Source organism: Coregonus clupeaformis, chromosome 8 (assembly GCF_020615455.1).
Source record: "Coregonus clupeaformis isolate EN_2021a chromosome 8, ASM2061545v1, whole genome shotgun sequence".
Lineage (NCBI taxonomy): Eukaryota > Metazoa > Chordata > Actinopteri > Salmoniformes > Salmonidae > Coregonus > Coregonus clupeaformis.
In genome coordinates, this window is record NC_059199.1 from 12886350 (window position 1) to 12912230 (window position 25881).

Sequence of the window (25881 nt, forward strand, 5' to 3'; positions counted from 1 at the left end):
CCAGGTAGGGAATAACATTGCCTGCCGTGGACGCTGTCGGCTGCTGAGTCATTCTCTCACGCCGTGTCCCAAATGGCACCCTGTTCCCTATATAGTACTCTACTTTTGACCAGGGCCTATAGGGTCATTTGTGCACTATGTAGGGAATATTTTTGACAACCATTCTCTGTCTGGGATGGTGCACTGGCTGGTTCCAATAAAAAATATGTCACTCACCACTGTAATCAGCAGCTACTTATTTACAGCAGGGCAGAGTAGAATAGCAGACTCTGGGCTGTAACATCGCTGCTCTTTGAGCTCTGTCTAGGCCAGGTACAGACTCAAAGCCAGTCAGACTTACTTTGGACAGAGATGGAAGAGTGGTGTGTGTGTGTTTTTGGGGAGGGGACGGTGGTCACTGTGACGTGTTTTTAGAATAATAGACCTCCCAGGAAACAGGCTTTTTTTGTCTTGTGATTCTTGTTGTTTTGTCGTCCTCCGCTTTTGTGGGAGGCCAATATATTTTTCCGGTTCAGACAGTTTGTGTTGCTGTGTATGTGTAGTATTTGTCTGGCTACGTGTAGAAGAGCTAAAAAGTACCTTGTGTATATAAATGGATTACTTAATATAAACTGTGTGGTTCGAGCCCTGGATGCTGATTGGCTGAGAGCCGTGGTATATCAGACCATATACCACGGGTATGACAAAACATTTATTTTTACTAATCTAATTATATAAATGGATTACATAATATGCACCACACATTTTTATATTCACACACGTACCACAAACACTGCGTGGTGGGTGTCGTGACAAGATATCAAGTGAGTATGTGGGCGTTAATATTTCTGTGGCGCTTGAAAGACTCGCCTCATAAGGCCAGGTATTATTAGGCCACTGTTCTACGGAGAGAGGAGGGAGGGGAGGTTCACCATTAGGAACGTGCAAAGTCACACTCACTACAACTCTCTCCTCCCAACTCTGACTATGAGGAAATAGCACAGGATAATAATAAACTGAAAATCATCTGGAATCACTCATAATCAGTCAATTGTATTCACATTTTCCACAAATAAAACTAATTAAACTGAACAGAAATGAACTGTGTGTCTGTGTCCCTCTGCAGGAGATCAAGCTTGCCTACAAGATGGCCAAGCGCTTCTACTCCAACCCTCCGCTGTGGGCCAAGTGTCTGTTCAGCCACTGCTACAGCCTGTGGTTCATCTGTCTGCCCGTGGGGGTGAGGTTGGTCCAGTCCAAGAGCTGGGCCATGCAGCAGGCCTACAACGTCCTGCTCAAGATGAGGACCTCTGAGGTGGAGGTCCTGGATGAGGTGAGGGGAAGGGAGGGGAGTGGGGGTATGGGAAGGGTTGCGTTGTGGGGTTTTGGTTGTGGGGATGGTGGGGAGATTGGTATGTAAGGGGGTAGTGTTTGTTTGTCAATGTTTGTTAACATGAGTCTTTGAGTAGGCTTGTGTGTGTGTGTGTTGGTGTCATCATTCCCGCTACAGGGATAACGACTACAGTGGAAGTCTACTGTAGCTATTAAGTTATTATTAGCCACCATCTCTCCCTCTGTAGGTGTGTTACCGTGTAGTGATGCAGCTGTGTGGTGTGTACGGTCAGCCTGTCATGGCCGTCCGTGTTCTGGTGGAGATGAAGAAGGCGGGGGTGCACCCTAACGCTATCACCTATGGATACTACAACAAGGTAGGTTACTTTAACCAGCCCATGCACTTACAGGTATCTGCCGAAATAAAGGAAACGCCAACATAGTGTCTTAATAGGGCGTTGGGCCAGAACTGCTTCAATGCGCCTTGTCATAGATTCTACACGTGTCTGGAACTCTATTGGAGGGATGCGACAACATTCTTCCATGAGAAATTCCATCATTTGGTGTTTTGTTGATGGTGGTGGAAACCGCTCCAGAATCTCCTATAAGTGTTCAATTGGGTTGAGATCTGGTGACTGAGACACGTGTGTGTGTGTGTGTGTGTGTGTATTTGTGTATATATATATATATATATATATATATATATATCTCAGCAAAAAAAAAAGAAACGTCCTCTCACTGTCAACTGCGTTTATTTTCAGCAAACTTAACATGTTTAAATATTTGTATGAACATAGCAAGATTCAACAACTGAGACATAAACTGAGCAAGTTCCACAGACATGTGACTAACAGAAATTGAATAACGTGTCCCTGAACAAAGGGGGGGTAACAGTCAGTATCTGGTGTGGCCACCAGCTGCATTAAGTACTGCAGTGCATCTCCTCCTCATGGACTGCACCAGATTTGCCAGTTCTTGCTGTGAGATGTTACCCCACTCTTCCACTAAGGCACCTGCAAGTTCCCGGACATTTCGGTGGGGAATGGCCCTAGCCCGCACCCTCCGATCCAACAGGTCCCAGACGTGCTCAATGGGATTGAGATCCGGGCTCTTCGCTGGCCATGGCAGAACACTGACATTCCTGTCTTGCAGGAAATCACGCACAGAACGAGCAGTATGGCTGGTGGCATTGTCATGCTGGAGGGTCATGTCAGGATGAGCCTGCAGGAAGGGTACCACATGAGGCAGGAGGATGTCTTTCCTGTAACGCACAGCGTTGAGATTGCCTGCAATGACAACAAGCTCAGTCCAATGATGCTGTGACACACCGCCCCAGACCATGACGGACCCTCCCCCTCCAAATCGATCCCGCTCCAGAGTACAGGCCTCGGTGTAACGCTCATTCCTTCGACGATAAACGCGAATCCGACCATCACCCCTGGTGAGACAAAACTGCGACTCGTCAGTGAAGTGCCCTTTTTGCCAGTCCTGTCTGGTCCAGCGACGGTGGGTTTGTGCCCATAGGCGACGTTGTTGCCGGTGATGTCTGATGTCCTACAAGCCCTCAGTCCAGCCTCTCTCAGCGTATTGCGGACAGTCTGAGCACTGATGGAGGGATTGTCATTCCTGGTGTAACTTGGGCAGTTGTTGCCATCCTGTACCTGTCCCGCAGGTGTGAAGTTCGGATGTACTGATCCTGTGCAGGTGTTGTTACACGTAGTCTGCCACTGCAAGGATGATCAGCTGTCCGTCCTGTCTCCCTGTAGCGCTGTCTTAGGCGTCTCAAGGTATGGACACCTGGCCACATCTGCAGTCCTCATGCCTCCTTGCAGCATGCCTAAGGCACGTTCACGCAGATGAGCAGGGACCCTGGGCCTCTTCTTTGGGGGGGGTTTCATAGTCAGTAGAAAGGCCTCTTTAGTGTCCTAAGTTTTCACAACTGTGACCTTAATTGCCTACCGTCTGTAAGCTGTTAGTGTCTTAACGACCGTTCCACGGGTGCATTAATTGTTTATGGTTCATTGAACAAGCATGGGAAACAGTGTTTAAACCCTTTACAATGAAGATCTGTTTTTTTTTACGAATTATCTTTGAAAGACAGGGTCCTGAAAAGGGGACGTTTCTTTTTTTGCTGAGTTTTTTTTATATATACACACCCTTTAAACCCCCTATGCTCCTTTGAGACCACTCCTTCAAAGTCACTGAGATCCTGACCGGCTTCCCGACCCAGTTGCATAGGGCGGGGTTCAGACCCAGGGCCTCAAGCTTAATGATGAGCTTGGAGGGTACTATGGTGTTGAATGCTGAGCTATAGTCAATGAACAACATTCTTACATAGGTATTGCTCTTGTCCAGATGGGATAGGGCAGTGTGATGGCAATTGCATCGTCTGTGGATCTATTGGGGTGGTAAGCAAATTTGAAGTGGGTCTAGGGTGGCAGGTAAGGTAGAGATGATATGATCCTTCACTAGTCTCTCAAAGCACTTCATAATGACAGTAGTGAGTGCTACGGGGCGATAGTCATTTAGTTCAGTTACCTTTGCTTTCTTGGGTACAGGGGCAATGGTGGCCATCTTGAAGCATGTGGGGACAGCAGACTGGGATAGGGAGAGATTGAATATGTCCATAAACATACCAGCCTGCTGGTGGCATTGTATTATCCTCAAAGCGGGCGAAGAAGGTGTTTTAGCTTGTTCGGAAGCAAGAAGTCAGTGTCCGCGACATGGCTGGTTTCCCTTTTGTAGTACGTGATTGTCTGTAGACCCTGCCACATACGTCTCGTGTCTGAGCCATTGAATTGCGACTCCACGTTGTCCCTATACTGACATTTTGCCTGTTTGATTGCCTTGCGGAGGGAATAACTACACTGTTTGTATTCTGCATATTCCCAGTCACTTTACCGTGGTTAATTCCCGGGGTTCGCGCTTTCAGTTTTGCGTGAATGCTGCCCATCTAGCCACGGTTTCTGGTTAGGGTAGGTTTTAATAGTCACAGTGGGTACAACATCTCCTATACACTTCCTGATAAACTCCGTCACCGTATCAGTATATCCGTCAATATTATTCTCTGAAGCTACCTGGAACATATCCCAGTACGCGTGATCAAAACAATCTTGAAGTGTGGATTCCGATTGGTCAGACCAGCGTTGAATAGTCCTTAGCACGGGTACTTCCTGTTTGAGTTGAGGAGCAAAATAGAGTAGTGGTCAGATTTGCCGAAAGGAGGGCGGGGCAGGGCCTTGTAGGCATCCCGGAAGTTGGAGTAGCAGTGGTCGTGTGTTTTAGCAGCACAAGTACTACAGTCGATATGTTAATAGAACTTCGGCAGCCTTTTCCTCAAATTTGCTTTGTTAAAATCTCCAGCTACAATAAATGCAGCCTCAGGATATGTGGTTTCCAGTTTGCATAAAGTCCAGTGAAGTTCTTTGAGGGCTGTCGTGGTATCTGCTTGAGGGGGGATATACACGGCTGTGACTATAACCGAAGAAAATTATTTTGGGAGATAATATGGTCGGCATTTGATTGTGAGGTATTCTAGGTCGGGTGAACAAAAGGACTTGAGTTCCTGTACGTTATCACAATTACACCATGAGTCGTTAATCATAAAACATACACCTCCGCCCTTCTGCTTCCCAGAGAGATATTTATTCCTGTGTGCGCGATGAACTGAGAATCCAACTGGCTGGAACGACTTGGACAGTATATCCCGAGAGAGCCATGTTTCCGTGAAACAGAGTATGTTACAATCCCTGATGTCTCTCTGGAAAGAAACTCTCACCCTGAGCTCGTCAACTTTATTATCCAGAGACTGAACATTAGCGAGTAATATAATCGGAAGTGGTGGGTGGTGTGCACGCCTCCTAAGTTGGACTAGAAGGCCGCTCCGAGTACCTCTCCTCCGCCTGCGTTGTTTTGGGTCGGCCTCTGGAATCAGTTCAATTGACCTGGGGGGTGCAAACAATGGATCCGCTTCGGGAAAGTCGTATTCCTGGTCGTAATGCTGGTGAGTTACTGCCGCTCTGATATCCAATAGTTCTTCCCGGCTGTATGTAATAACACAAACAAACAATTTTTGGGGGCTAATAACTTAACAAATAATACATCAAAAAACTAAATACTGCAACGTTTCCTAAGGGCTAGACGCAAGGCAGCCCTCTCTGTCGGCACCATTTTCACTGAATGGACATTGCTCGTCCATATATTTATGTATTCTTAATTCCGTTGCTTTACTTAGATTTGTGTGTATTGGGCATATGTTGTGAAATTGTGAGATATTACTTGTTAGATATTACTGCACTGTTGGAGCTAGACACACAAGCATTTCGCTACACCCGCAATAACATCTGCTAAACACGTGTAGGTGACCAATAAAACTTGATTTGATTTGACCTTATATCTGCAAACATTTAGGATTAGGGCGTAGGGGTAGGGAGGGTTAGGGCACTTAAACTAGCTCATACAAATACCTATATCCAAAGCAGGTCCACGTTAACCTGCTATCCACTCTTTACTCCAGGCTGTTCTGGAAGGCCCCTGGCCAAGTCGGAACCGCAGCGGTCTCTTCATGTGGGCCAAGGTTCGCAACGTAGTGCGCACCGTGGCCCAATTCAAACAGGCACTCCACCAGACGCCTGCCACGAAAGGACCCACCATCACGACAGGTGAGGTGTCAGAACACTACAGAGACAGAGAATGGTTGAGTGTCAATCACTTAGGTTGGAGTGGAATCACCGCAGTTTTTGCACCAAATGCATATTTCTTTCTACATTTAAAAAATCAATTTTAACTTTGCAATATAATGAATCTGTGCTTGATTGTAGGACAATAAACTCAATTCACAATAATACAGTATATTATACGGTACAGGGCTACTTGCTTTGTTTCTTTGCATAACTACTAAATGGTAAAGGGCAGTAGCTCCCTTTTTTAGCTTACTCACCTAAAACTATGATCTGGGACACAGGAAGTGATGTAGGCTTGTTCTCTCTCTGTAGTGGTGTCGGTGAGCGGCTTGGTGAGCGGCGACCGGCTGAGCCACGGGAGTGCAGACCCCTCCAGTGAGGTGAATGGAGATGATCACATACTGTTCGCACGCAGCCTCATCATAGGAGACGCCACGGACAACCACTACAGCACAGGTAGACTGCAGCAGCACGGGTAGACTGCAGCAGCACGGGTAGACTGCAGCAGCACGGGTAGACTGCAGCAGCACGGGTAGACTGCAGCAGCACGGGTAGACTGCAGCAGCACGGGTAGACTGCAGCCTGGAGACACTGGACCAGGCCCCTCAAACAACTTTGCCTAGCCCCTACGCCCTAGCCCCTAGCCCCTAGCCCCTAGCCCCTAGCCCCTAGCCCCTAGCCCCTATCCCGTAGCTCCTAGCCCCTATCCCCTAGCTGCTAGTCCCTATCCCCTAGCTCCTATCCCCTAGCTGCTAGCCCCTATCCCCTAGCTCCTAGCCCCTAGCTCCTAGCCCCTATCCCCTAGCTGCTAGTCCCTATCTCCTAGCTGCTAGTCCCTATCTCCTAGCTCCTATCCCCTAGCTGCTAGTCCCTATCCCCTAGCTCCTAGCCCCTAGCTGCTATCCCCTAGCTCCTAGCCCCTAGCAGCTAGCCCCTATCCCCTAGCTGCTACTTGAAACCCCACCTCTTTAAGGAATACCTGGGATAGGATAAAGTAATCCTTCTACCCCCCCTTACCTTAGCCCCTATCCCCTAGCTGCTCGCCCCTATCCCCTAGCTGCTCGCCCCTATCCCCTAGCTGCTCGCCCCTATCCCCTAGCTGCTCGCCCCTATCCCCTAGCTGCTCGCCCTTATCCCCTAGCTGCTAGCCCCTATCCCCTAGCTGCTCGCCCCGATCCCCTAGCTGCTCGCCCCGATCCCCTAGCTGCTCGCCCCTATCCCCTAGCTGCTAGCCCCTATCCCCTACCTGCTCGCTCCTATCCCCTAGCTGCTAGCCCCTAGCTGCTAGCCCATATCCCCTAGCTCCTAGCCCATATCCCCTAGCTGCTAGCCCCCAACCCCTTAGATATTCACAGATCTGAACGGACTGGGTAGATGAAAACAATATGTTTGTGTCCCACAGGAGGTCAGTCTGACCAGGGCTACGGCTCTAAAGATGAGTTGCATCAGGAGCTAGTGGATTTGGCTCAATCAGCAGCCCCTCTCATCGATGTGGATCACTGCAGCAAGCCCAAAGCACAGCACAACGGTAACCAACACCGGCATCTCCAGAATATAAACTCCAGTCTAATATAGAAGAGCTCATCTGCTGGTTGAGCATGCATTTTTATTCAGGATTTTCTATTAGCAAAAATTAATTTAAAAAAACGTTCTTCAATTGATTTGGGATCATGTCTCTTCATGTGGGGACATAGCTGGCTCGGTGGACAGTGTAGTGGTTGTAGCGGAGCCCCCCAGCCCTGTTGAAGCCCTCCCACATGTCCCCAGCATTGTCAAGCTGTCCACAGGAGGGAGCTTCGATACCGCCATGAAGAGAGGGGACACCGGTAAGTGACAGGAGCAGACTCAAACCTATAAACCTAATCTCAATCTGAGGTTGACACATTTGATATTAAGGGTAACATGTCTGCAATATCACTGAACTCTGGGGGGCGGGACATTATGTCAAATGTTATAGTTATTTGGGGAAACTTCCGGACAGAAAACGTCCCCCAGAATTGAAGGCATGCTTCTGTGTTCATCTCTACCACCAGCCCCAGGAAAGCTGTTCTCTCTGCACAGCCAGAGCGAGGACGTCTCTCTGCCGGAGGAGAGTGAGTCTGCAGCCCCGGGTGGCTCCGGGGAGGTGGGGTCTGCGGTCCAGGGGCAGGGCCAGCGCCAGAAGGCCTTCTCGGAGCGCAGCTGCAGCTTCAGCGCCGAGAGTCGTGCCGGCATGCTGATGGAGAAACATGGCGTGGACCACATCGCGAGACACATGGGTGCCGATGCCCGAATCCTCGCCGCTGCCCTTTCTGGGTGTGGCACCACCCCCCCGCCTACAAATCCGCCATCCAAGGCCTTTTTTAAGGAGTTGGAGTCTGAGGAGGGGCGTGGTCCGATGCTGAGGAAACTGTCAGAGGAGGGGCCTGTAATGGACCCAACCCCACTGGAGGAGGGGCTAGGGAAAGAGGAGAAGAGAATGGATGGGGAGGAGGCTTCAGGGGAGGGTGAGATGGGACTGAAGTTGGAGGAGGAGGAAGAAGAGGAAGGAGATTCAGGGGGGAGGGGTGCTAGCTCTCTGCCAACCCTGGAGATGAAGGAGGTGGAGATGGGGGCTGATCCCCTCTCCCTGCTGGTCTCAGAGCACGAAGAGTTGGCCTCCGTAACCAGCCAGGAGCTGCCGCACTCTCTGCCCACCATGGTGTCCCGAAACCTGGCAGACGAGATTGAGATGTACATGAGCCTGCGAAGCCCACTGGGCCCCAAGTCCTCCAGCATGGAGCTCCAACAGGGGTTCCAGGGAGGGGACTCTTCCCCGGACACTTCCCCAGTTAAGCAACCTATAGAACGGAGGTCCAGCCTCCCTGTGCCCCCCGTCAAACATCCAGGGGGGTCAAGCGGGGACTCAACGCCCAAACGCAGCCCTGCTGCCGTCACTCGCTCCAAGACCTTTGCCGTTAAGGCCACCAGGAGCCCCGCCTCTTCCAGCGGCGTTGTAGCCAGCCCGAGGTCGTCGCTGACGGCGCTGGTGAGGTCATCGCAGAGCGGCTCGCTGGGCTCGGTCATCAACTCCATCTCAGGCATGAAGATGGATGCCCTGCTCTCTGGTCCCAAGATGGACGTGTTAAAGTCGGGCATGAAGCAGGCCGGGAACCTGGCCAGCAAGGTGTGGGGGGCCGTGGCCTCCGCCTACTCCTACTCCGACGACGAGGTGAGCGGGGGTGGACTGCAGAACATACATACATAGATGAACTAAGAAATAACAGTAAAATGGTAATTAATTACACAATAATAACCTGCAACAGCCGGATGATATAGATACCATACTGTCAAACACCATTATATACAGACAAATAATGTAAGACTTTCACTATACAAGCAGAGCTTCTCATTTCAGTTTCACCTCGCAAATCAAATTGCAGAATGCATTCAGTGTTGTACATGGGAGTAATATGAAGATTCACAATAGGTTTAGAAGTTTACATTTTTTCTTATTTCCCCCCTCTCCGCAGGATGAGCTTGCCCCGGGCTACAGGGATAGGGATAGTTTCCCTGCCGGGCTGGATGAGTCCATGCTGTCAGGGGGTGGAGGAGGAGACAGTCCCACCCACAGAGGGCCAACCCAAGGCCTGGTGTCCAACGGACTGACACAGAGCAGCACCAGCCTGGCCAGCAGCAGTAGCAGCAGTGACACAGGGAGAAGACCTCACTCCACACGTAAGACACACACACACGCGCACACGCCCGTGTACGTGCCCACAGTCACAGCGTTACCCATGTACGCAGTCAAACACAGTAAAAAGATGTGGACGGGTGTATGGTTGAAAACTGAGTGTAGAAGTGTGTGACTGTATACTCTGTGTGTGTGTGTGAAGAAGTGGCTCCAGGAAGGCCAGGGAGAGGTCCAGACTCTGATCAAGGCTCCCACCACGCCAGCTCCTCTAGTATCTACCAGAACTGTGCCATAGAGGTGAGAATATCATACTCACAATTACTGGCTACACTACTCAATATACTGTCTCACAAAGACCCAGTCAAAGACTGAGTACAAATGCTTTAATAACCTGACAGTACATACATAGGAGCTATAGACTCATTATGGACTGTGACATCTTGCTATCCGTAACAGGAGTTTGCTGTTGTTATCTAGCCAGGGAGCCTCAAGTAGCCTATGCCAGGTGCATCTGTAATGCTTCTGCGTGTGTGTGTGTGTGTGTCCGCGTGTCCCTAGGTGCTGATGTCCAGTTGCTCTCAGTGTCGGTCGTGTGAGTGTCTGGTGTACGACGAGGAGATCATGGCGGGCTGGACGGCAGACGACTCTAACCTCAACACCACCTGTCCCTTCTGCCGCACCTCCTTCCTGCCCCTGCTCCACGTCGAGTTCCACGACCTGCGCACAAACGCAGGGTGGGTGTCTGTGGATTTGTCGATCATTGAATAGATCCATTTAATAGTATATTTAAATAAATAGGATGAATAATTTTTCCTGTTGTAAAGGCCCACTATGAGGTTGGAATAATACTGAAAATAATGATAATGCCCTTTTAATTGTAAGAGCTGTTTGAAAAGACTGACATTTCTGCCTGTTTTGGTGGGATGGAGTTTTGGCCTGCTTGGTGACATCACCAGGCGGTAAATTAGTTAATAGCCCAATAAGAAAGAGTTCCAAACCTCTCTGCCGATAACAGCTAGTTTTCAGTTTCCCACTCAGACCACTCCTAGACAGGCCTAGCAAAATTCTTACTCTTTGCTAAGACACTATTTTTGTTTCTTTTTAACCATTTTAATTTAAAACAATCACAGTAAGGTACTTAATTGTTGAAACATTTGGACCACATGGTTCCCATTTTGCCTGGTGCAAATCAAACACTGCATTCCACAGTAAGAACCTTATACCAACGGTCAAGCATGGTGGTGGTAGTGTGATGGTTTGGGGATGCTTTGCTGCCTCAGGACCTGGACGACTTACCTTTATAGAAGGTACCATGAATTCTGCTCTGTTTCAGAGAATTCTATAGGACAATGTCTGGCCATCTGTCTGTGAGCTGAAGCGCTGCTGGGTCATGCAGCAAGACAATGATCCAAAACACACAATCCAGTCTACATGAAAATGGCTAAAAAGCAACCAATTTGAAATTTTGGAATGGCCTAGTCAAAGACCAGACCTAATCCCAATTGAGATGTTGTGGCAGGACTTGAAACTAGTAGTTCATGCTTAAAAACTCCCAAATGTTGCTGAGTTAAAGCAGTTCTGCATGGAAGAGTGGGCCAAAATTCCTCCACAGCAACGATAGAGACTGATCAACAACTACAGGAAGTGTTTGGTTGGAGTCATTGCAGCTAAAGGTGGCACAACCAGTTATTGAGTGTAAGGGGGCAATTACTTTTTCACACAGGGGCATTGGGTGTTGCATAACTTTGTTTATGAAATAAATGTAATAAGTATGTAATTGTTGTTATTTGTTCCCTTTATATAATATTAGGTTTTGGTTGAAGATCTGATAACATTCAGTATTAAAAATATGCAAAAATAGAGACAATTAGAAAGGGGGCAAATACTTTTTCACAGCACTGTATATGGCTGGATAGTTGTGTATGTGGCTGGATAGTTGTGTATGTGGCTGGATAGTTGTGTATGTGGCTGGATAGTTGTGTATGTGGCTGGATAGTTGTGTATGTGGCTGGATAGTTGTGTATGTGGCTGGATAGTTGTGTATGTGGCTGGATAGTTGTGTATGTGGCTGGATGGTTGTGTATGTGGCTGGATAGTTGTGTATGTGGCTGGATGGTTGTGTATGTGGCTGGATGGTTGTGTATGTGGCTGGATGGTTGTGTATGTGGCTGGATGGTTGTGTATGTGGCTGGATGGTTGTGTATGTGGCTGGATGGTTGTGTATGTGGCTGGATGGTTGTGTATGTGGCTGGATGGTTGTGTATGTGGCTGGATGGTTGTGTATGTGGCTGGATGGTTGTGTATGTGGCTGGATGGTTGTGTATGTGGCTGGATGGTTGTGTATGTGGCTGGATAGTTGTGTATGTGGCTGGATAGTTGTGTATGCTCTATTCTGTTTCATAGTATTGATCTCCTCTCCAGGTTCTACCTGAAGCCCAGTGCATCAGGAGACAGTATCCACAGCGACCAACCCACAACTACGGGCTCCACCGAGCACAAGGTGGGGGGTGCAGCAGACACCCCGCGCCCGGATCTCATCAGCTTCCCAGAATCCTCCTCTGAGGACCCAGGGGAGGCCCCGGCCAGCCAAACCGCCACTCACAAGAGGTCTGTTCACAGAAATGCCTGACTCAAAAAATATTATTTAACCATCATATCACTTTTCATTCTTCATCTGATTTGGTGTCTTGTATTCAGAAAATTAAAGGGTTAATACAGTTTAGCGTGAATGACTTAGTGACGATACTAACACAGATAGAACAAGGAGCCAGATGTTTCACCGGATGTATAAATCTGGTGAGGAGAGGAAGCCCAGTGGCCGGCAGTGGGGAAGTATCGAGCTAGATGGAACTGGGCTTACATTCTGCAGATTTCAATAGCCCGATCTGAAGCCCGATCTCAATACAGTTTTCTCCTCCCAAAACTAGAATCTGTTACGAACAGAGTGCATTACGTTTTGTAGACGTGACCCTTTGCCAAAGTTTCCAAAAAATGGCGTTGTTCACTTCACAGAGAAGATGAACCCTAACGGAAATATTCAAATGCATGTTAGAATGCGCCAATAGTATCTAGCTTGTGCTTGGCTCTGCCCACTTTTCTTGTTCTGCCCACTATGCTTCATTTGCTCCCATTGAAAAGACACACATGAACTATCTTGGGTTATAAATATATTTGATACTATTATAAGGGCCATCACCCTAATGATGCTAACTTCTTCCTCCTGTAAATTGAACTGTCAGAGCCAAAACATCACAAGCTGACGACTTGACTCACTCTTGCTGTAAATGTTTCTGCTGTTAAAGTTCCTATGTTTCTGTATTTGCCCTCACCTCTGTACGTTTGTCAGTTTGGTACCGGAACCGGCTCAGTCGGACCCTCTGGGCCTGCTGGAACAGCGGGGGACGTCTCTGACGCGCAGTAACAGCGTGGGCGGGCCTCTACAGAGCCTGGTCTCTGTCCAGAGACAACCCGAACACAGCGTGTCCACCACCAGCCTGCCCTGCAGCCTGACAGAGGTGGTGAGTGTCCTTAGAATGTTTTCATAATGTACCAATAATGTCCTCACAATGTCCCAGTAATGTCCTCGCAATCCTTACCACTTACAGCGCACCAGGGCTTGAGTCAATTACGTTTCAGTTAAGTCAATTCAGGGTATTAATTGAAATTCATCTTATGAATCGAAAATGACTATTTCTATATGTGGACTTTCATTGAAATGTAATTTACCGGTACTCTAGAAGTGCAGCATGCACACTGGCCATGCATTTACAGTACATTCAGAAAGTATTCAGACCCCTTGACTTTTTCCACATTTTGTTATGTTAAAGCCTTATTGTAAAATTGATTAAATGGAGAGAAACAAATCTCAACAATCTACACATAATACCTCATAATGGCAAAGCGAAAACAGGTTTTTAGAAATTTTAGCTAATAGATTCAAAAAACAGAAATACCTTATTTACATAATTATTCAGACCCTTTGCTATGAGACTCAAAATTGAGCTTAGGTGCTTCCTGTTTCCATTGATCATCCTTGATGTTTCTACAACTTGATTGGACTCCACCTGTGGTAAGTTCAATTGATTGGACGTGATTTGGAAAGGCACACACCTGTCTATATAAGGTCCCACAGTTGACAGTGCATGTCAGAGCAAAAACCAAGCCATGAGGTCAACGGAATTGTATGTAGAGCTTTGAGACATGATTGGGTCGAGGCACAGATCTGGAGAAGGGTACCAAAACATTTCTGCAGCATTGAAGGTCCCCAAGAACACAGTGGCCTCCATCATTCTTAAATGGAAGAAGTTTGGAACCACCAAGATTCTTCCTAGAGCTGGCTGCCCGGCCAAACTGAGCAATCGGGGGAGATGGGCCTTGGTCAGGAAGGTGACCAAGAATCTGATGGTCACTCTGACAGAGCTCAAGAGTTCCTGTGGAAATGGGAGAACCTTCCAGAAGGACAACCATCTCTGCAGCACTCCACCAATCAGGCCTTTATGGTAGAGTGGCCAGACGGAAGCCACTCCTCAGTAAAAGGCACAACAGCCCGCTTGGAGTTTGTCAAAAGGCACCTAAAGGACCATGAGAAACGAGATTATCTGGTCTGATGAAACCAAGATTGAACTCTTTGGCCTGAATACCAAGTGTCACGTCTGGAGGAATCCTGGCACCATCCCTACGGTGAAGCATGGTGGTGGCAGCATCATGCTGTGGGGATGTTTTTCAGTGACAGGGAGACTAGTCAGGATCGAATGGAAAGATGAACGGAGCAAAGTACAGAGAGATCCTTGATGAAAACATGCTCCAGAGCGCTCAGGACCTCGGACAGGGGCGAAGGTTCACCTTCCAACAAAAGTTATTGTGTGGATGGTCAGAAGGAGTTACGCAACTGCTTAAAGCCCTGTGTGTGTGTGTGTGTGTGTATGTGTATCAGGATGGCCTGGGACAGAAGCGTCCCAACCCCATGCCAGTGTCTGTGCCCTACCTCAGTCCCCTGGTCCTCCGCAAAGAACTGGAGACCCTACTGGAGAACGAGGGAGACCAGGTAACGCACATTTAACAGATCTAAGAATATGTTCAGAAAGAAGCAACATTTCGACTAGACAGGACAGCAAAATAGAACCCATAGATTGTCACATATAATATGACTTATTGTATGTGGCAATACTGTCAAGATGTAGCTATTGTATGTGGCCCATTTCCATTGAAGTCATTTAGCAGATGAAATTGTCATTTTTCAAACTTACTTTTGCTGTTTCCATCATCCTAGTGACTTTACAGATGTTAACAATAAGCTGCAGTACCCCTTTTTGAGCACTGTTTAATTCGCAATCAGGTGATCTACACCCATACGTTCCTGAGTCAGCACCCCATCATCTTCTGGAACCTGGTGTTTTATTTCTGTCGCCTGGACCTTCCCAGCTACTTGCCTGGCCTCATCCTCACCTCAGAACACTGCAACAATGGCGTACAGGTACATGGCCATGCAGGGAACACACACACAGACTACTCCTGTTCACCTGAAAGTACTGCAACAATAGACTACAGGTCAATCTGACACAGATAATCACACGCAGTTTACGAACATTGCTCTCTCTAGTTATGATCACGCCAGAGCACTGTTAAAGTAGGGCAACAGAATATGTTTGTCTGTATTCTTCATACAGCTCCCACAGACCTCCCTGTCCCAGGACAGTAAACAGGTGTATGTGCAGCTGCTGTGGGACAACATCAACCTGCACCAGGAGCCTGGCGATCCCCTCTACCAGAGCTGGAGGACCCTGCGTGAGTACACACACGCGGTGCACACATGTCTGATCAAGCAATCATCCTCAGAACACTGCATTGTCTCTCTGTCTCTCTGGGTCTCTGTGTGTGTGTGTGTGTAATGTATTTTGGGCCATATTCGTTAATGGAAAGTACTTTGAGATGTCTGCTATTAAAAAGATCCATACCCATGGCACACATTATTCTAATGTATTGAATAGTGAATGTAATGAGTAATGAACTATCTGTTGTTCCCCAGTGGAGAAGAAGGGTACCCTGGCCCCCACGGACCACCAGGAGACACGGACCCTCCTCAACAGCATCGTCCGCAGCATCCAGACCAACGACGTATACGGCCCCATCAACCTGCTCCTCCGAGAGGTCAAGAGGCACCCAGAGGTCAAACGCCAAAGGTCTGTCCTCTGAAGCTTATGTTTTTGGGTGATCCGTTTTGTGAGCTGAAAGCATTGCATTTGTCCATGTTCTCTGTTGGTGTCTGTCTGTACTGTTTTGGTCTTTTCATTAATCAATCGATCTGTCTCTTATCAGGGGTATCTATAGGGAGATCCTCTTCCTGGCGCTTGTGGCATTGGGAAGGGAGAACATTGACGTCGGTGAGTGAACTGTCTTCATGACCCAATGACTCTCTTTAAACCAAGACTTGGATTTGGGTAATTCCAGTCAACCAATGCCTTGTTGAGATGGCTATAGTTACCACTAAGCTATTTGTATAAAAAACCTTCAAATTCTATTTCCATGTTTCTATCATGTTCTGATTCTATATTCTTCCCTCCTGTGTTTCCAACAGAGGCCTTTGACCGTGAATACTGCCAGGCCTTTGATAAACTGAGCCCAGAGCAGCTTAAGGCCCTGCACAAGATCGACCGGCCACCCAACAGCAACGTCCAGTGGTGCCTCAAGTGCTTCGGAGCTCCAGTCATCTAATCTTGCCACTGCTGCCCTCTGCTGGACGGTCTGAGAAACGCTCCACCTGTGGCCCTCACTCCACACTGTGGAGAGAAGCAGAGAGAGAGAGCAGACAGAGAAAGGGGGGAAGAAACTTGATGGGTAGTGGTGGGTCAGGGTGTAAGGGAGAATCTTGGACAGATCATTTTTACACCCTCATATCGCCCAAAGATGGTACTTATTTATCCCTTTGCCCGAAAGGCCCTTTTGTTGATGTTTTTTCTCCTGCCTCTCGCAGCTTTTCCCGCGGGCCGCTTGTAACTCAAATAGTTATTTATGTGAATATTCTGGAGGGTGAGGAAGAGGGAGACAGACTTGTTCTTTATGAAATGGTGTGTTTCTTTATTGATGGTGTAGAGAGAATGAAGGCCTTTTGCGATCGATTGTGTGTGTGTCTCACTGCCCAGTCCTGAGTGGTCTTGCTCCAGCTCTGTCCTACTGCCCTGTAGCCCCAGGGTGACCTCTACACCCCTGATTCTAGAACCACCTTGTAGTAACCTAGGAGGCCATTCACCCATGTACAGAATACTGGTCATCCTGTTATTGATGTGCACTTTTAGAAACTGTCGTTTTACCAATCCATTGGTTGTCTTTTTTTATATATTTTTGTACATGGGGGAAATTTGAAAACCGGGATTGCCTTTTTTTCAAAACGAGGAAGAATATTGATGCCTTGATGATTTCTCCAGATTCAGTCTTAACAACTAATGTTATTGTCATTGTGGGTGTTTGTCTCTCGATGCAATTTATTTTTGAGAAGTATGTTTCTCTTGTTTGTGTGTAAATAAGTGTTGGATGAGGGTGGATTGAGGCCACCGCAGACAGTCAGTCAAGATCAGTTCGAGAACATTCCAGAACCCTGCACTTGTGTCTTAAAACAAAAGCAAGAACAATATGATATATTGACATCCCAATAGCAGAGAGATAGCATAATCAAAAACCTTGAATGTTCCAGACATTTTGGGGCTAGACATCAAACGTAAGCGTGAATTGGAAGGGAACTGAGATGCCAAACCACTGAAGTGCAGCTCTTTCCTTCTCCCTCCATCGCTCCATGCCTTAAGCAAGACACGAGCTGTTCTCTCACAGGAAAATAAACCATGGTGAGTTACTGTGGTACCGCAGGAGTAGTGACCAGTCAGTCAGTCCATTGTGTAATGTTTTTAACGATTTCATTTTTAACTGCAACATACAGTACAGTTAAAACGATTATGGTAAAATATGCATTTATGTGATTAAAAATCTGCTTGTGTACATGCTTGGGTTACTCCTTAATCATAAACCATAATATATTGATTAGTATATCTCCCTTGGAATGCATCATGAAGTATTGTAGTTGAGGCAAATACTGTTTGCTTTGGACAAGCTAGCTTTTAAGGTTTACATATTAGTGTGGTCTGCCTTAATTCATTTTGTCATGTCTCTTGTTTTCTATTGATTGTGAATGGAATATCAACTTTGACAATGAAGAGTGGAAGAGACTTTACACAGAATTTAAAGGACTCATTAAAACCAACGTGGTATAGTGTATTCAAACAGGAGAGATGTGCTGGTCCTAGATCAGCACTCTTAAGACGCTTTAAGAATACGGACCCAAATTACATTCCAGAAAGTATCATAACTCCTACAACGGCTCTACACACCAAGTTGTAAGACAATTGGTGAATACACAGATGTGTGAATATTCTGTTAATTGGTCAGAATGCACTGCTTCGATTAGTACATGACTTAACCGCAATCGGTATCCTCTGTTCCAACATGTTTAAAGGTTTAAACATCAAAAATTACCACCGCTGAACATTTAATTTACCATTTCTTTCCAAAACAATGGGATGAGAATCTAAAACCTACAGGAAACCTTAAATAAACCTAATTCCAACTATGTATTATTATGATATGGTAACATATGGACTACAGAACATGTATCAATCCAATCACACAATGGTGTTATGGGTTTGACTAACTTCTCCTTATACCGAAGTGATTCCACCATATGTGGCATTGTACATTTGAGCGTTTCCTGTTGGCTAAGAGCTTATGATGATGTGCTCGCCAGAGGCTGTACAGAAAAGACCGTTCTATACAAAATGGTTAAATGGACCCGCGACCGTCCTGTGGAATGGATGTGAATGTCTATACACTATTGTGCCGCAATGAATGAGTTGTGACCTGATTCAAAACAAACCCTGCATCTAGTGATTTATTTGCAGTAGTCACTGCATGGGTTTGGAGAAAATTACTAACCCACTCTTCAACATGGCATTAAGAGAGTACATCTTGCCACCAAAACACCAACACAATTCTGGAAAAATAACTTTAGAATTTATTATTTTAAAATACTAACAATTATGTTTAAGAAAAAGAATACAAATATATACTGAACAAAAATATAAATGCAGCATGCAACAACTTCAAAGATTTTACTGAGTTACAGTTCATAAGGAAATCAGTCAATTGAAATAAATTAATCAGGCCCTAAGCCTAAAGATTTTAGTGGCCTTTTATTTTCCCCAGCACAAGGTGCACGTGTGTAATGATCATGCTGTTTAATCAGCTTCTTGATATGACACACCTGTCCGGTGGATGGATTATCATGGCAAAGGAGAAATGCTCACTAACAGGGATGTAAACAAATTTGAGCACACAATTTGAGAGAAATAAGCTTTTTGTGCTTTTTCAGCTCATGAAACATGGGACCAACACTTTTACAAGTTGTGTTTATATTTTTGTTCAGTGTAGATGTAAAACCAATTCCTTTTGGCTTCACACACATGAATGCACATTGGCAATTATCATCATAGCCCTTTGCAATAGCCAATAAATGATACAAGATGCAAAAACACCAATACATGAGTACAAGGTAAATCAAGTAATGTACAAGATCATAAAAACTTTATTGGTATATTTGTAGGGGTCCTCTAAGTGCTCCCAGGGTACTGTGGTTGGGACCAAGACCTTTGTCAATATATACAGGAAGTGGGCTGAGATAGAATAATAATAATATAATATGCCATTTAGCAGACGCTTTTATCCAAAGCGACTTACAGTCATGCGTGCATACATTTTTTGTGTATGGGTGGTCCCGGGGATCGAACCCACTACCTTGGCGTTACAAGCGCCGTGCTCTACCAGCTGAGCATATCTGATTATGACCGCAAGAAAAACATCTTCAAAGCTTATTTTTCTAGTTTATCTACGTCTTTATCTCTCCTACTTCCTGTCTCACTACCCCCATACGTTTATTTTCGTGGTCTTTCGTGTGAAAGCCATCAGCACTGTAAAGTACAAAATAACACCTACAGTTTTTTAAGTGCTTGCTTTGCAGGTCGGCTAACCTACTCCTAACCTATGAACAGATGCCGCCCAATGCAGGGAAAACACTTGGGCTGTTTGGAAAGCTTTTTCTGAACCATTGTCTTGTTCGCACATACAGATAGTGATCAAACAAAAAAACATAGTCTTCTAGAAGAGTGTTTCTGATATATGCAAAAGGGGTATCATCAACATACTTAAGTGTTGTCTAAAGCAACCTAAATCATGTCTCACTCCAAGGTAAGAATCCATCAGTATATTTCGTCACAGTGACACACCCAACTACACCAAAGCCACCAAACTTTGGAATAACCTTTGACCTGTGTCAAACCAAACACTGTGTAATCTACTGTTCACCATCTCCTCTTCCTTGACCCTTCCCCTGATTTAAACCCATATAAATAAAAGTACAGTATTATTATTTTTTAAATATATATTTAGTGTTTTAAAGTTTTACATCCTATATGCAACCGTACTATTTTTTGTCTAATCCTGACTCTTCTTCTATTCTACATAAGATGAGATCTACCTTTTCAAAATGTATTTCTAGAAACTGTAAAGCTAAATCTGTTACCAGTATCCTAAAGTTTACAATCTAATAAAATAGAAAATACATCTAAAAGGGGGTATGCTGCAAAAACAGTGCTTTAGCTAGTTCAGTCCCTGAGAAACGGTTTATTGCTCCCTGAGGCCCATTGGCACATGCAGTTTGTGTAAGATGGACATAAGTGGAACCAGCTTTATCTCCTGATGCAGACCCACACACACACATAGACGAGTGCACGCACGCACGCACGCACGCACGCACGCACGCACGCACACACACAGTAGTAACAGATAGACTTGCTGCCCACACTGGCAACACCCACCTCCCTGCTGTTCAGAGAACTGTGGCACCAAATACATTTTTCATCAGCCAGTTAATAGAAAACAGATTTAGTGATTTGTTAGCAAGCTGGTAATTAAGCCTTTTATCAACTTCTATTGGGAAGTTTGAGTTGGCATAAAACGTTTATTTCAGTATCTACCATATATCATTTTTTCATGTAGGACAAGTTTGCCTGTCTGTGGTCAGAGTATTCCTAAAACTATGGAGCATAGCTGCATCTTTGAATTGAATTAACCTTAAAGGGGCAATCAGCAGTTGCTACATACATTTTTGGACTTCTAAAACTAATGATATGTTCCCATTGATTCTTAAAGAATATAACGTGTTAATGCCTCATGAGCTCAGTTCAACCATCAGAACCCAAAATAGAAGCTTGTTTTACTCCAATGTTTGTAAACAAAGTAAATGTAAATAAACAGTTATATAGCCTCAAAACATGGTTAAAACTATAATTTTGTTATCATGCATGGTCAGTCGTTGCATTCATGGCTCTGTATATGAATTTGAGAGTGGTTACATTTCTCCAGCCCCATCCCTCAGCTGTTTACCGAAACAGTGGTGGGGACTCCGCTTTGTTATTGTTTCAACTATTGATTTCCCCTGTAATGATCAGCTTCTGTCAGGCTGAGTCTAGTGAATTATCCCCCTCTATTGCCACTTTTACATATTTACAGAAAAAAGCAGTGATGAGTGTATTGCTTTGGAAATGCATTAACTGATTGATTGAGTAGTCTGTTCATAACATTTGATTTGGTTAGACTGCTTAAGGGTGGCCTCGGCCGCCTGCCCAACTGTAAACTATTTAATATTGTAAAAAAAAAATAATAATTGAGCAGCTTTTGTTCTTAAAGTAGTTATCTATTGTGGAGCAATGTAAAACTAAAACATTTAAAACAACAATCGAGGCATTGCATGTAAAGTGCTTGTTGACCCTTACTATAATGCCACAGTTGAAGAAGCAGGATGTGGAGGTACAGGGCTGCCGTGGTTACACATGGTCTGTGGTTGTGAGGCCGGTTGGATGTACTGCCAAATTCTCTAAAACAATGTTGGAGGGGGCTTATGGTAGAGAAATGAACAATACATTCTCTGGCAATAGCTCTGTTGGACATTAATGTAGACAGCATGCCAATTGCTCGCTCCCTCAAAACTTGAGACATCTGTGACATTGTGTTGTGTGACAAAACTGCACATTTTAGAGTGGCCTTTTATTGTTCCCAGCACAAGGTGCACCTGTGTAATGATCATGATGTTTAATCAGAATATTGATATGCAACACCTGTCAGGTGGATGGGTTATCTTGGCAAAGGAGAAATGCTCACTAACAGGGATGTAAACACATTTGTGCACAAAATTTAAGAGAAATAAGCTTTCAGCTCATGAAAAATGGGACCAACACTTTACATGTTGCGTTTATATTTTTGTTCAGTATATATTCTGATTAGGTGATCTGAACAACGTATGGAATCAATGGTGCTGCAAAAAAATATTTCAGTCTCTTAAACAAAATTATACGGTATAAAACATGTGATCATACTTTTACATCAGCAGCAACTGAAAATCTCAGAGTGCTTTTTAATTCCAAAACCGAACAAGGGAACAATGTTCTACTCAGCCCCTATTGCAGAGACCGTGACTATAACAATGCTTGTCAAATGGAGTGTGCCATTCCAGAGGTTGTCTGTGTGATACCTAATTGCTTTCACAAAGTTCTGATGGCTCATGGAGTTCTAACAACCCAATTAGTGAGCGACCCGCCTTTCTGTCCTTCTAAGGCATGAGATTTAGGCTTTATCATTTCCCATCATTCTGGGATATGATAAGATTATTACACATCGGCTCATTCCGGCGCCTGTTTGAGAATATTTTTTGATCAAAGGTTTTTCTTTACAGTTTTATGGTGGTATGCAAATCAGCTTATTAGGTGCATTAACCTACCGCTGCCTGTTTGAGATGCCTACATGTCATGTTGTTCCTTCTCCTGCTGAATTGTGTCTGGGGCATATTTCTCACAGACGACCTGGAAGGTGGCATGGAGGAGAAGAAGGAGTTGGGCAAAGCTTTTCTGGAGATGTTGCACATCAGTAAGCTGTCTGCAGCCCAGCAGGCCAAACCACACCCATACATGAGACAGGTTTACCAGCTCCTAGACACACAAGAGGCCCGAGACTTGGGCAGCTCTGATGGAACACTGGGGCAGAGTGTCCTGGGTAGGAGCCTAACTTGAAACAGTTACCATACATAAGATGTTTTCCTGACATTGATCGGTCCTCACATGGAATTTGAGAAAGATGTTTTCTGATTTGTAGCTAATTAAATTCCTGTTAGTCCTGAAAAAATGTTAGCTTGTAGTTAACTAATATCAACTGCATTACAGTATACCATAGTTGTCCCAGGAAAATTATGTATGTGATGTTGTTAATTGATGCCCGTGTCTTGTCTTGTCCCAGGAACATCATGTCTATGTTTATTGTGTGCTATGGGCCGACTTTTGATGCAATCAACTCCATTGATCAACATTGTCTATCTGGATGTTCCTTGGAACAAGCAGACCCATCACATGTCCCCCCAGGATGGCTGAGCTCGTCCTGTTCCGCAAGACCCTCCACCCCGACCCCCTCAGTGTCACAGTGGCTTTACACAGCCTGACCCGGGGGGCCTGAGCGTGAGTCTCCTCCTGGAGGAGAGGCTCCTGACCCTGGATCAGCTACCCGGCTAAAACGTGTTTGACGTGTCCCCCTTCATGTTTTCCTCCAAGCCTCTGGATGTGGTGGGCTTCCAGCTGCGCTACACAGATGAGAGTGGGAGCCTAGTGCTCCACGAGGCACTGACCCAGAACCTCTACTGCCTGAAGGGCAGCTCCCTCAGCGAGCCCCTGCTGGTGGTGTACCAGGCTAGGCCGCTTTGCCTCCAGACGACCACTGACACCAACGGGCTCGGCCCTGAGCGAAGACAGCATCAGCACTGCAGCATGAGGAGGAGTGTCGAGAGGAGGGACCTCTTCCTGGCCAAACAAAACGGCTACAAGTGCCGCCGCCATGATGCCACTCCTTACCCACAGTGTCGCCTCCATCACTGTTATGTTGACTTCAACAAGGGCGATCTGGCCAACTGGATCCTACAGGGTTCAACGCTACCTTCTGCAGGTGGGAAGGTCACACAAACATAATTGTTGTAATTAGTGGTGTGCGCCAATATCGATAATTTAATACAATATCGATATTGGTCGATATCGTTATGAGCGAGGCATACAGTATCACAATGTTGTTTTATGTAAGGTTGACACATCGACCCCAATCAAATTCATGTGTACTTACATTTTTTATTTAACCATTAGTTAACGACCATCATTACAATAATCTTGCCTGCAGACTGGGTAGTGAAGTGATCATCCAACTCCTAAGCTTTTATGTGTTTATAATGGGAGTGTCATCCCATTCAGAAGTACCTGCCACATTGGGAATTCAGGAGTGTCCATAGAAGGATTTAGACAGAGAAGACCAACTGAGGAGAGATCAGTCAATATGTGTGTTGAAAACTCAATATCCACTATGCATTATAGATAGCCTACTGCAGTAGCCTAGCTACAGTGGGGGAAAAAAAGTATTTAGTCAGCCACCAATTGTGAAGTTCTCCCACTTAAAAAGATGAGAGAGGCCTGTAATTTTCATCATAGGTACACGTCAACTATGACAGACAAAATGAGATTTTTTTTCTCCAGAAAATCACATTGTAGGATTTTTAATGAATTTATTTGCAAATTATGGTGGAAAATAAGTATTTGGTCAATAACAAAAGTTTCTCAATACTTTGTTATATACCCTTTGTTGGCAATGACACAGGTCAAACGTTTTCTGTAAGTCTTCACAAGGTTTTCACACACTGTTGCTGGTAGTTTGGCCCATTCCTCCATGCAAATCTCCTCTAGAGCAGTGATGTTTTGGGGCTGTCGCTGGGCAACACGGACTTTCAACTCCCTCCAAAGATTTTCTATGGGGTTGAGATCTGGAGACTGGCTAGGCCACTCCAGGACCTTGAAATGCTTCTTACAAAGCCACTCCTTCGTTGCCCGGGCGGTGTGTTTGGGATCATTGTCATGCTGAAAGACCCAGCCACGTTTCATCTTCAATGCCCTTGCTGATGGAAGGAGGTTTTCACTCAATCTCACGATACATGGCCCCATTCATTCTTTCCTTTACACGGATCAGTCGTCCTGGTCCCTTTGCAGGAAAACAGCCCCAAAGCATGATGTTTCCACCCCCATGCTTCACAGTAGATATGGGGTTCTTTGGATGCAACTCAGCATTCTTTGTCCTCCAAACACGACAAGTTGAGTTTTTACCAAAAAGTTCTATTTTGGTTTCATCTGACCATATGACATTCTCCCAATCCTCTTCTGGATCATCCAAATGCACTCTAGCAAACTTCAGACGGGCCTGGACATGTACTGGCTTAAGCAGGGGTCACGTCTGGCACTGAAGGATTTGAGTCCCTGGCGGCGTAGTGTGTTACTGATGGTAGGCTTTGTTACTTTGGTCCCAGCTCTCTGCAGGTCATTCACTAGGTCCCCCCGTGTGGTTCTGGGATTTTGGTCACCGTTCTTGTGATCATTTTGACCCCATGGGGTGAGATCTTGCGTAGAGCCCCAGATCGAGGGGAGATTATCAGTGGTCTTGTATGTCTTCCATTTCCTAATAATTGCTCCCACAGTTGATTTCTTCAAACCAAGCTGCTTACCTATTGCAGATTCAGTCTTCCCAGCCTGGTGCAGGTCTACAATTTTGTTTCTGGTGTCCTTTGACAGCTCTTTGGTCTTGGCCATAGTGGAGTTTGGAGTGTGACTGTTTGAGGTTGTGGACAGGTGTCTTTTATACTGATAACAAGTTCAAACAGGTGCCATTAATACAGGTAATGAGTGGAGGACAGAGGAGCCTCTTAAAGAAGAAGTTACAGGTCTGTGAGAGCCAGAAATCTTGCTTGTTTGTAGGTGAACAAATACTTATTTTCCACCATAATTTGCAAATATATTCATAAAAAATCCTACAATGTGATTTTCTGGATTTTTTTTTCTCAATTTGTCTGTCATAGTTGACGTGTACTTATGATGAAAATTACAGGCCTCTCTCATCTTTTTAAGTGGGAGAACTTGCACAATTGGTGGCTGACTAAATACTTTTTTCCCCCATTGTATATGTACAGTGAGGGAAAAAGGTATTTGATCCCTTGCTGGTTTTTGTATGTTTGCCCACTGACAGACATGATCAGTCTATAATTTTAATGGTAGGTTTATTTGAACAGTGAGA

At 45.5% G+C, this 25881-nt stretch overlaps 1 protein-coding gene across 2 annotated transcripts in view; it reads left to right on the forward strand.

Annotated features, from left to right (window-relative positions):
• Nucleotides 1–17631, forward strand: part of LOC121571159 (DENN domain-containing protein 4C) — a 60921-nt gene extending 43290 nt beyond the window's left edge. The window contains exons 17-34 of one of the 2 annotated variants that reach the window (XM_041882490.2): nt 1106–1312; nt 1560–1688; nt 5828–5972; nt 6306–6449; nt 7396–7521; nt 7688–7819; nt 8027–9183; nt 9485–9689; nt 9848–9942; nt 10204–10379; nt 12067–12252; nt 12992–13163; nt 14579–14689; nt 14981–15118; nt 15312–15429; nt 15671–15824; nt 15961–16025; nt 16220–17631. In XM_041882490.2, coding sequence (XP_041738424.2) covers nt 1106–1312; nt 1560–1688; nt 5828–5972; nt 6306–6449; nt 7396–7521; nt 7688–7819; nt 8027–9183; nt 9485–9689; nt 9848–9942; nt 10204–10379; nt 12067–12252; nt 12992–13163; nt 14579–14689; nt 14981–15118; nt 15312–15429; nt 15671–15824; nt 15961–16025; nt 16220–16356 — 3597 coding nt within the window. In that variant the 3' untranslated portion in view covers nt 16357–17631. The remainder of the gene's footprint in view (nt 1–1105; nt 1313–1559; nt 1689–5827; nt 5973–6305; nt 6450–7395; nt 7522–7687; nt 7820–8026; nt 9184–9484; nt 9690–9847; nt 9943–10203; nt 10380–12066; nt 12253–12991; nt 13164–14578; nt 14690–14980; nt 15119–15311; nt 15430–15670; nt 15825–15960; nt 16026–16219) is intronic. The other variant, XM_041882491.2, reaches the window with a different exon arrangement.
• Nucleotides 17632–25881: the final 8250 nt, after the last annotated feature.